The 12,239-nt window shown below is 31.8% G+C and overlaps 1 protein-coding gene across 1 annotated transcript; it reads right to left on the reverse strand.

Moving 5' to 3' along the window:
* Nucleotides 1-720: 720 nt before the first annotated feature.
* Nucleotides 721-4,016, reverse strand: HELRODRAFT_95781 (hypothetical protein). The gene is made up of 7 exons (XM_009029428.1): nucleotides 3,590-4,016; nucleotides 3,405-3,499; nucleotides 2,847-2,944; nucleotides 2,375-2,446; nucleotides 2,159-2,266; nucleotides 1,565-1,708; nucleotides 721-1,195 (listed from the first exon to the last, which is right to left on the reverse strand). Exons 1-7 carry the CDS (start codon nucleotides 3,737-3,739, stop codon nucleotides 1,056-1,058), a joined length of 807 nt encoding a protein of 268 aa, XP_009027676.1. The 5' UTR covers nucleotides 3,740-4,016; the 3' UTR covers nucleotides 721-1,055.
* Nucleotides 4,017-12,239: the final 8,223 nt, after the last annotated feature.

Genomic DNA, 12,239 nt, shown 5'->3' on the forward strand with positions numbered 1-12,239 from the left:
ATCCATGTTTTTAATCCTTTTGTATATCTTGACTATTATTAAATAATAAATATGTTTATTTATGCCAACGTTATGAGTTTGAGGCGGCACCAACCACAACAAGCAACCCGTACGTGTGTGTGTGTGTGGTGTGTGTGTGTGTGTGCGCGCGCGAAATCATTGAGTTACCACACACAAGAGGTTGTTTGCGTCACTTAATAACTTTTCAATATTTCACTGTTACATTTACCAGTTATGGAAATATGAAACTTAGGGAAAGATTAGAACAGAGTTTCTTGCGTTAACTCGTATTTTCTTTAAAAACCTCCAAGCAATTGTTGAAGAAAACGAAATAAAAAGTTAAAAGAAGTTAATTGTGAATTTTATTATTAAAAATTTATTTAAAATTATATAAATTAAAAATTATTTATTATATTATATTATTAAATTAAATAAATTAAAAATTATTTAATATTAATTTATTATTAAAATTTTGTCGGCTGAGTCGAATGTTGCGGTCGGTACGATGCGATGGACTTTCGTGATTGTGGACAAAAGACGAGTCTGGTCTGTAAATGATAATTTCAAGATATTTTTTTTATATCATATAATTAATTCGTCACGTAATGAAACCATTTACGTATTTGTACACGCACACACACACACACACAAATACAACACACACACACACGTGTTTCTCGTCATAAGAATTTTTGGTAACCTAATTAATAAACAGATAGGTTAGTTTTACTTTTAATAAATAAAATAACTTATTTGAAAGACACAAAATTTTAACAAATGTAATAAACTACCCGATGAACCTTCTACATGCATCTTGCGTTGGAAATCACAAACAATATGTATGAAATTTTTATTCAAAATAGAGTCAGTGAGGCAAAGGAGGAGGAGTGTGACAGCGTATTTAGTGGCTATTTACTTCATCAATTACATTTTCAAAGCTCATAATGATATTGCACAATTTATATTGATACAATTAAAAGCAATTCAAAATAAATAAATTATACAAAATATGGAACTATTGAAACGTGAAAATATTAAATAGTGTTCAATTTCGATTAGATTGCTTTATCTTTATAAGCGCAAGATCTGATGAACTCTCTGGTTCTTATGTATATCTGTGATTTTTTGCTGGCCGGCTTGCAAATGTTGATGTGGTTCAAATCCTTCATTATGTAGAACTCTCCAAGACCTGGATCTGAATGTTCAAGGAAACATGGAATAGATATTAAAAAATTCAAGAAAAAATTCTTGAATGAAAAAGCGAAATAGGATGCATCATTAAACAGTCCATCGACCAATCAAACAACCAATCGAATGACCAACTTATCAATCAGTCAACCAATCGAATGACCAACTTATCAATCAGTCAACCAATCGAATGACCAGCTTATCAATCAGTCAACCAATCGAATGACCAACTTATCAATCAGTCAACCAATCGAATGACCAGCTTATCAATCAGTCAACCAATCGAATGACCAACTTATCAATCAGTCAACCAATCGAATGACGAGCTTATCAATCAGTCAACCAATCGAATGACCAACTTATCATCACGACCAACCGCTCGAAACTTCAGATACAATCTTGGCCTTCATTTTGAACGGCAGGTTCGTGACCTCTCCTTCCGTGAAACTGAGCAGTTTGATCTGCCGACTGACGACCAGTTGAGTGAACTTGTTGTGCATATCTTCCAACAATCCTGATCCTAAAATTACGAATTTTTAAAATTTTGCTATTTTTTCAATTTCAACTGCAAATAAATTTTCAGCGCATATCCAAAGAGGCGCAACAGGTTTTTGCGTATGAACATTGCGCAATTAAGCACTGGATCATACTCATAAGGTGCATGCGAGCTTCGATTTTCGCGCGGACAACATTCGAATCATGTCTGCAAACATTAGCAACGCAAAATAGTTTTCCTGTCGAGTGAGCTCAGTTGAGTTCGCCGTCCAAACTCAACTGACTTTTGTAAAAAATGTCTTTTAAATGTCTCCGAAGATCCAAACTATAAGGGTTTAATACAGGTTTTAAATGCTCTATTAGGATACACAACTGTCCATCTGCCCAAGATAGTCAACGATTTTTATAAAACATCAGACATAATCTATCCATGTATTTGAAACAATTCAAAGACATCGGAGCACGTCCCAAGAACCTTCAACAAGCTGCAAAATTTCATCCGTGGGGTGTAGGATGTAAGAGGCGCTTCGACTGTAGGTGGCAAGGGAGGAGCCTTTGTGTGGCACGCTGAAGAACACCAGGCCTGTGTTGATGTACGTGCGTATATATGTGTGTGTACGTGTGTGTGTACGTGTGTGCATATGTGTGTTTACGTGCGTGTGTACGTGTGTAAACAAGCAAACCAACATACCACTGATATTGTCAACAAAATCTTTATAATTTCTTTCGTTAGCTTCAATTAACATCTGCTTCGCTATGAGGCCTTCGTCAAAAAACACGAATGATTAGAAACACTAAAGTTGGCAAAATAAACTTTAGCCTAAAACGCAATAAACATCAAGAATATAGCCAGAGACGTAGATCTACAAATTTTAATTTAAATCAGTTAGTTTCAAGATTTATACACTTTTATACAAGATTCATTTAATTTGTGTATATTTAATGGACGGCGTGCATTTATTACATGCAATCGTCGTTATCTTCGTCCTCTTCACCTGTATACTTATTACATTATTTGTCACAATCATCATATTCTTCATCATCATCTTCACCAACTTCATTATCCTCTTCATCATCCTCTTCACCAACTTCATTATCCTCTTCATCATAATCTTCATCATCACCATCATCATCACCATCAAGGTGATGGCCAACACACTGACCTCCCATAGAATGACCAACTAGAACGAATGGTCTGGCACCAACACCAGCTCTGACCAGAGAGTCCAACAGCAATAAACTCTGCTCCTTCAGCGTTTTCCTGTTTAATTATTATTCATTTTTTCATCAAATAATATTCATTAATTAATTCCTACATTCTTTAATTCCTACATTCATTCGTTCATTCATTCATTCATTCGTTCGCTTATTCATTCATTTATCCATTAATTTATTTATTCATTATTTACATTTACTAATTATTTATTCAGCATTTTTAAAAGTATAAACATTATACATCAAGTGAAAACATTATTGTATCTTCTATCACAGGAGTGAACAAACATTTTGCCGTGAGGACCGCATTGGGAACTATTCGACCTTTGAAGGGCCGCATATGTACTTAAATAGCAAATTTTTTCGACCCGGGGAAGAATTTTTTTAAGAATTTGTGGTTCCTTTTTTGGTCATAATGTCTGACTAACGCATAAAATATCTTGCTTCGAGAGCCATATGGCCGTGGTTTGCCCACCCCTGTTCTATCACGATATGAAAAAAAAAACCTTTCAAATCTATTATTAGACATCCAATGAGTGAGCTGGGTGTCGTAGTCAACGGACAGAATCCTCAAATCTGATTGGTCGGCCGCCAGCCAATCCTGTCACCAAAATATGTCAATCATCTATCCATCCATTCATCCATCCATCCATCCATTCATTTTTTTCAAGTAAATTAAAAAAGAAACTACTCTGGGCCAGCAGTTGGTTAGTTTATCACCATTTTCGCTCACACAAACGTCATTATTATTATGATTGTTATTATTATTATTAATAGTAGTAGTAGTAGCAGCGGTAGCAGCAGTAGTAGTAGTAGTAGTAGTAGGAGTATTTTTATTCATCTGTTTATTAACGGTATTATTACTTGAAGAAGAAATAGTATTGTTAAGCTGATTATTATTACCGCTAGAGATATCAGTATAAGTTGTAGCTTTCCTAATATGATTATTTGTATTATTATTCTTATTACAATCATTTGTATTCTTATTATTATAATTATTATTATTATAACTATTATTATTATTATTAGTTGTAGTAACAGTACAGGTAGGTACATTGCTACCGTTATTATTATTATTAATGTTGCGATCAATAACAACTGCGTTATTATTACTAATAGTATTGTTATTTTTGTTACTATTATCATTATTATTATTACTAATATTATTATTAATATTATTATTGTTGTTGTTGTTGTTGTTAATATTATTGTTAGTCTTGTTATGGTTGTTGTTGTTAATGTTAATATTATTATTGTTATTATTATTATTGTTATTGTTCTGTCTCCATGTCCTCATAGGGCTGCCCAGCAAACCATGGAGGAAAACCACATCCAGGCTTGTGGCGTCGCTAATTTACGAATAAAAACATTTATTATTATTATTATTATTATTTTATTATTATTATTATTGTTTTTGTTGTTGTTATTATTATTATTATTATTGGTTTTATTATACATTTCTTTCTATCGCACGATTCATTACAAATTTTGACGGGTGATAAATAAAAGATGTCTCCATTGTTATTATTGTTGTTGTCGTTACTTAGAATTTGCAAAACTACAGCAACTATCACAACAACAAACAGCCATCACAGCAGCAACGACCATTACATCAACAATCATTGCAACAACAACCATTACATCAACAACCATCACACCAGCAACCATTACATCAACAAACATTACATCAACAAACATTACATCAACAATCATTACATCAACAACCATTACGCCAAAAAACCATTACATCAAAAAACATTTCATCAACAACCATCACACCAACAACCATCACACCAACAACCATTACATCAACAACCAATACGCCACCAACAACCATTACAACAACGTCAACAACCTTTTCTGATATGTTGGATAGAGGATATGAACGTGATTATCATACATCACAAGATTTTCGTTGCCCGTAGCACTTTTAGTATTATTACTACTAACAATACTCTGCTTCTTAATACTGACTTTATTACCAAGACCAACGCTAATACTGCTGCTTCGACTTACATTGTTAGTGATAAAATTAGTTGGAAATGTGGTAGTTTTACTGTTGCCATCAACTTTACTAAAAGTATTCTTACTAATATCATTTAAAGTATTTAAATTGTTGTAGCCATGTAGATACAGTACGTGAGTGTTATGAAGTATCTTTGTGGCAAATAAGTTGAGCATGCCATGAAATTGAACTTGAGCTATGTTATATTTATGATTGCTATTTACGCTGTTATTAGTGTTGCTTTTGTTGTTTGGTGTGTTGTTGTTGATGTTGTTGGGATCGATGATGTTATTGTTGGTGCTGATGTTATCAGTCGCGTGCAGCCATCCAGATAAAATGTACAGCCAGCCACAGTCAAACAGCATCTGCACCATCTCAACGTTCTGATCAACGCTGGTGACAACATTGTTCAACAATCTGGCAACATCGAGGACTATCGATACATCGCTGGGATAGGTCTCGTAGATCCTACGCAGTAAAACTAATAAGCCACCGTCGATGCTGTACTTCGTGCTGAAAAGATCGCTGACGTTATCTTTCGACTGAAAAATTGGTTGGATAAAAATATGAAAAAAAAAATTAAAAAACAATTAATGAAATATAAAAGTAAGAAATTATGATTTCATGAGATGTAAACAATGAACTAAAAAACATCAACATTTATCAGCAACAAAAACAACAAAAAGTACACCACAAAAAAAAAATGAAAAACATTTGCAACAACAGACCAAAAACGAACCAACGAAAAAAGCACAGAAAAAACAATTCCCCCAACGACAATTCTAATTCCCACAATTCAATTCTCCCACAATACTATTCCCTCACGCGACAAAGACAAAACGACAAGCCACCACCAACGACGACAGCAGCAAGCGACAGATGCGGACCTCGGAACACTTTAGTAAGGCAAGCAGCAGGTGCGCAACAACGAACGACTGCACATTCCTCGTCGTGTTCGAAACATTCAGGGAGGATTCGTCGAACGATTCGAAGCCCAATGTCACCGTCTTCAAATGTTCATCAGTAACGTTATCATTAACTTCGTCGTCGTCATCATCTTCAACATTACCACCACCACCACCATTATTATTATTATTATTGTTTGTATGTTGTCGTTGTTGTTGTTAAACTGACAAAACATTTATATTATTCAATTCCATGAACATGTTAAATATGTATAGAAAAAACACATCAGTACAAGCATACAAATACAAATATAGAAGATCACGCGCTGACAATGACGTGAGACAATACTTTTTCATTTTACAATCATAAATAAGTCAACTTACGCAGTTGCACATTAACTTTAAGCCACGAATAACATTCATGCAGCAAGAAGGTGCAAGAAGATACTTACACAGCCAATCAGCGTCTTAACCTTATCAACATGTGATGAAACGTTGATTTTCTTCTTCCTGGCCAACTCCAAATGAGGTCTGATCAGGTCCTTGTTCTTCTTTGCTGGGAGTGTGACGACAGTGGCAGCCATAGAAATTTAAACAGACATGGTGACGGTGATGGTGAAAATAATGGCCCAATTGTTATGGTCGCAAGGATATGAATGTTGATGGAACTAAGATAATGATGAATAAATAAAAAACTAAATAATAAATAAATAAATAAATATGAAAAAACGAAATAACCACTACCATGCACTTGATTCTGATTCGTCAAACCGTCCAGCAGACTAGTTAGATGTTCTTCCAATGAAGTCTGTAAGCGGAAATTTAAAAAACGCAAAAAAAACGTAAGCATTATCATAAACACTACACGCCATGGTGTAATGGTTTAGGCGTTTGGTCATGGTGTTGCACTGACTGGATTCGAATGCCAAGAGATCCCCGCCAATCAGCCAATTCAATGAAAAATTCCCCCGAATAAATATATAATATATATCATCATCAATAACAATAATAATATCAATATTTATTTCGTTATAATCAATAATAATTTTATAATTAACAACAATAAAATTATTATTATTAAAATAATAATTTTGAAAAATATATGTGTATATAAACTTGAAAGGTAGGCAATGGTGGTGGCTTAATGATACATCTGGCATCAAACGACTTCATAGTACACAACTTCAACACTGACTGCGCATCTAAAGACTGGGCTATCATCTGCCTATCTGAAACTATGTGGACATTAAATTAAGTAATTTCTACAAAAGAAAATAATTATAATACTTTCTGAAAAATTATTTCAACCTTAAGTTTTTAATTTTCAAATGTTATCGTTCTAAAAATATTTCCTATTACTATTATTATTATTTTTATTATTATTATTTTTATTGCTTTTATTTACATCATCTTTATTTATTATTATTATGATTCTTATTATTATTATTTTTATTATTATTATTATTATTATATCTGTGATGATATTTTGATAGAGTCAGAAATTTCTTCAATACACTTGCAAAAAAGCTAGCAAACGTGTTCGTTAACTAACGTTCAGTTTTAAGCTATTTCAGGAAAATAAAAAGTACTGTAAATTAAATTTTTTTAGGAAACAACTTTAAGTTTGAAAGGATATTTAGTATAAAATTTGGGTTGGCAAGTTTTAACACGATAATATCCAAAACCCAACAATTGCATGATCATAAAAAGCAAAGAGCCAAGAGTAATGATTTGTCTGTTGAATTATCCTAAAAAGCCTTTCCTACAGACTTCTGCTGCATTGGCGTTGTCATCGTAAACATCATCCACACCACCACGATCATAAAAATTCCAACCTCATTATCATAATTGATTCCAACCTCATTATCATAATTGATTCCAACCTCATTATCATAATTGATTCCAACCTCATTATCATAGTTTATTCCAACCTCATTATCATAATTCATTCCAAACTCATTATCATAATTCATTCCAACCTCATTATCATAATTTATACCAACCTCATCATCAAAATTTATTCCAACCTCATTATCATAATTTATTCCACCTAACTTACCCTGATGATATTGATGCTCATGAATAATTCTCAAAGCTCTCTCTCTCACATCACAATCTTTCGACCTGGTGCATTTCAGTAGCAACCTCAACGGCAGCATTTCAAAGACTGAGGTCAAGTTTCTAAGTTCTGAATAAAAATGAATTAAAAAATTTTAAATTTAAATACAGTAAATAATAAAGTACATGCATTATAAATAATATAAATATAAATATAATTTATTAATATAAATTTAAATGAATTTAAATTAAATTTTAAAGAAATGTAAATTTAATTATGATTTTTATAGAGATAACTTCAAGACAAAAAATGATTTGTAATATTTGAAATATCAACGAAATTAAATATTAAAAAATGCAAAACGTTCAGGAGACATGCCTCTGATGTAATGCCTCATTGAATGTACATCTATACTTGTGTCTGTAATTTTTTTTTTAAATATCAAACAATATAAAGAATTTTTAAGATCATCAAAACTATAATTCGTATTTTTATGATTTTTAAATGTTATTCAGAAGAATTAAACATCTTTATAGTAATAATCAGTAAGGACCTTCCATCTACAGAAGAAGAAAATGACCCCGGAATCACAATTCATAAAAGCACGAAAACATTAAGACAATGTACTTAGGCAGCAATCAAAGCAAATCAAATACTTGGAGGTATTAGAAGAACGGCGGTGAGCGGAGAGAAGTCAATCATTATAAACTTGTATCAAACATTAGTTGGCCCTCATCTCGAGTATTGTTCACAGGTTTGGAGTCCAGATATACAAAAGGACAAAGACATTCTTGAACGGATAGAGCGTAAAGCTACAAAGATGATCGAAAGAGTTGGAAAACTTGAGTATAAGGATAGACTGAAAGAATTCGAAATAACAACACTAGAAAGGAGAAGATGCAAAGGAGATCCGATAAGTTAACAACTGGAAAAGAAGAAACACCGTTCATTAAGTTCTTTCAACTAGAAAAAAGGAAAGGATTAAAAGGTCGCAGATACAAACAATCGCACATTTGATACCTTACCTACCTATTAATACTTTTTGGTTGGCAGGTTTCTTTAGATTTTTAAATAACACAGAAGAGAGTTAGTTATTACTTATTTGATTGAATGGCTAATGTTTTAAGTCACAACTCATTACGCATACAATACAGTCTAACGAATTGCAATGCGCCACTGTGTACATCATGCGCTGTGCATGTGGCACAATAGTTTTATCACTTGGAATGATGCAGTAAGCAGTTTTCAGCATTTTCCCAGCTGCCAAAAAAACAGAAAATCCAATAAAGCAAAGTTTCTTCAGCAGCAGGGTGGTAAACGCCCGGAACGAGCTGAGCGATAAAATTGTCCCAATGGATTTAATCAACAATTTTAAAATCAAGCTAGGAGAGCTAGGATACTAGGACATTTAGTTTGTAGTGGCTCTCACACAGATGTTGGTCTACGAAACCACTTTAAACTTAGCTATGTTGTTATGTTATGTTATAATTACAGAATATAATGAAAAAACAAAATGTTTATTAGTCGCATATAATTCAATTAAATTTATGTTTCTGTAATAATAAAGACGGTTTACAATTCAGCATATACATGGTAGAAAAAACACATTCATTCGTTCGTTCATTTGTTCGTTCGTTCGTTCGTTCATTCGTTCATTCGTTCCTTCGTTTCTTCGTTCATTCGTTCATTCATTCATTCATTCATTCATTCGTTCATTCATTCATTCATTCATTCATTCATTCATTCATTCATTCATTCATTCATTCATTCATTCATTCATTCATTTATTCATTCATTCATTCATTCATTCATTCATTCATTCATTCATTCATTCATTCATTCATTCATTCAATCAATTAATCATTTATTCGTTCATTTTGTATACACACCGTCATAATGTGGAGTCTGAATGTAAGAATTTGTACCAAAATCATCATCTGCATCATCATCACATTCCTTTTTAACTTTTGTCTTCTTTCTTCTTATCAGCTCATTATAGATCAACACTAAACTAAAAAATGATAAATTAAATTATTGATTGAGATTAATAACCATTTAATGTTTCGCTTTAATTTCAAAGTAACGATAAATGTGATTAAAATATCTATACAGAATTTATATTCCGAAATGAACATACAACCTTAAAAAACTGTTAGGCACATGAATTCTTAACAATACTTAATTGTGGTATCAAGGGTTAAATTACACTAGAAACTAAAAGATTATCATATAAAAAATCTTAAATTAGAAATTTTTCTGATGAATTTTATTAATAATAATGAATGAAATGAATTGTGGATATAAAATAATCATTTATAAATGTATTAAAATTTAATTTTTTTAGTTTTCCAACAAAACTAACCCAAAGGAAAAACTGGAGGCAAAAACTGAAAAGACTGAATGCAGTAAAGTTAATAACCAGTTAAAAATAAAAATAATTAATGAAATATAAATCTAAAATTTGATGAACTAACAGTTCTTATATATATAATAATTATATTGAATCACACATATAATATGTACTACATTAGCATTAGATGTTTATTGTATTGATGTATTCTACAGTGTTATTTAATTTAATTTAAATCATTTAATAATTTAAATAATTATAAATTATTCTATGCATTAATTAAATAAAACTGGCCACTTATTCATTTAGTAGGAAAAAGATATTTATTTCAATTTTAAATTCGATCTTTGTATGTTATTTACTTATTATCTTTTTTTTAATATGATAAAATTTAGAATATTCTCGCATTAGATTAGGTAGGATGAATATTGAATGAAAGAAAAGGTACACAAAACAAAAAGTCAAAAATAAAACATATTTTAATTTTATTATTATGTAATTTCATTTCAATTTATAAAAAAATCAAGATAATAAATGTCGTTACCTTTTAACTTTTTATAGTTCAAATTGGCAAACTTCCACGGCTCAGATGACATTCTCTAAACTCCTTAGAAAAGAAATGGGCAAAATCATTATTTTCAATTCAATTGCCATCTGCTGAACTTTTAGAGGTGCTTCACTTTTAAACTTAGTTTAAAGGGAACTAAATGTGAACTGCTATCAAAAATGATTTGTTTAGTTAAATTTTTGTTCTGTCTTTAAAAACGTCTCATAGAGTTATAGACTAGAATTGTCTTATCGCATCTCTCTCCTTGTACGCTCTATTAGAAGCATGAGAAGCCATGACGTCAGCATGAGAAGCAATGACGTCAGCATGAGAAGCAATGACGTCATGCATCCATTATAGATGACGTAAACACTTCCAGGCCAACGTTTAGACCAAACGCTTCACTTTATTTCCTTCCATAATTCAATGATACTGATTAATAATGAGGCTCTGTTAATTAAAATTAGTTTTGTATAATTTGGTAAGATCGTTCCCAAAAGGTTTGGTTCAACACCATTTCTAGTGTACATGATTTCTAGTCCATGTTCTTACAATTCTGTCTTTTCGCCGTGATTTCGAAAAGAGGGGGGAATAAGGTCACAAGTCAGATCTGACGACATCCTACCATCCATCCATCCACATCATTTTGACCCTTTTTGATACCAAATATTCAAACGTGATTAATTATACTACCAGACCCAAGTATTTTCAAGCAGGAAATGTGTGTGTCATGTGCGTGTGAGTGCGTCTGTGTGTGTAATTGTGTATGAGGAGTTAGTTGCATGCTATTATTCTTATTATAAAGTTATAATTATAAGTTATTCTAATTAAATGGTTGCGTGTGGCGAATGTGGTGAACAATAAACAACATTGTGTTCTATTTTTTACCTAACGTTACGTTGTAAATAGCGCGATTTAATGTTGGGAGAGGAAAGATTTAAAATTTTGAATACCCAGTAAATGGAAACAAATAAAAGAATGTAAATGACAAAATACATTCGGTAAAGTAAAAGTTTTTAGATTCTTTAGTTCTTGTTGGACTGTTTCAGATGCGTTGCTATATCACCAGGTTATCATAAGTCGGTAGTTCACTCATTGGCTACACAGTGGAAAGTTTATTTTACAGCTTAAGACTTAATCTGTTTATTTGTAGAAAAAATTTTAAAAATAATTTTTTCTATAATATTTGTCTGAATGAATAGTTAATTCCGTTCTAATATAGAATGAAATAAAAAAAACTGCCTTTACCAGAATTCATTCAACTTGATCAATTGAAATGTACGCATTGTCTAACAATGTCAAAAATCTTAGTAGGTCGAAGTTGCGTAGTAGTGATGAATAACACGGAAAAATAATGACGTATAATGAACAATCACGAATATTCATCAGTTGCCAGGACAATCTATTTATAGCATTCATTCACGATAGCATTACAATTACAACGTCAACAAATTCTAATAGCAACAATAAGCTTA

The sequence above is a fragment of the Helobdella robusta genome (genome assembly GCF_000326865.2).
Source record: "Helobdella robusta unplaced genomic scaffold HELROscaffold_6, whole genome shotgun sequence".
Taxonomy (NCBI): Eukaryota; Metazoa; Annelida; class Clitellata; order Rhynchobdellida; family Glossiphoniidae; genus Helobdella; species Helobdella robusta.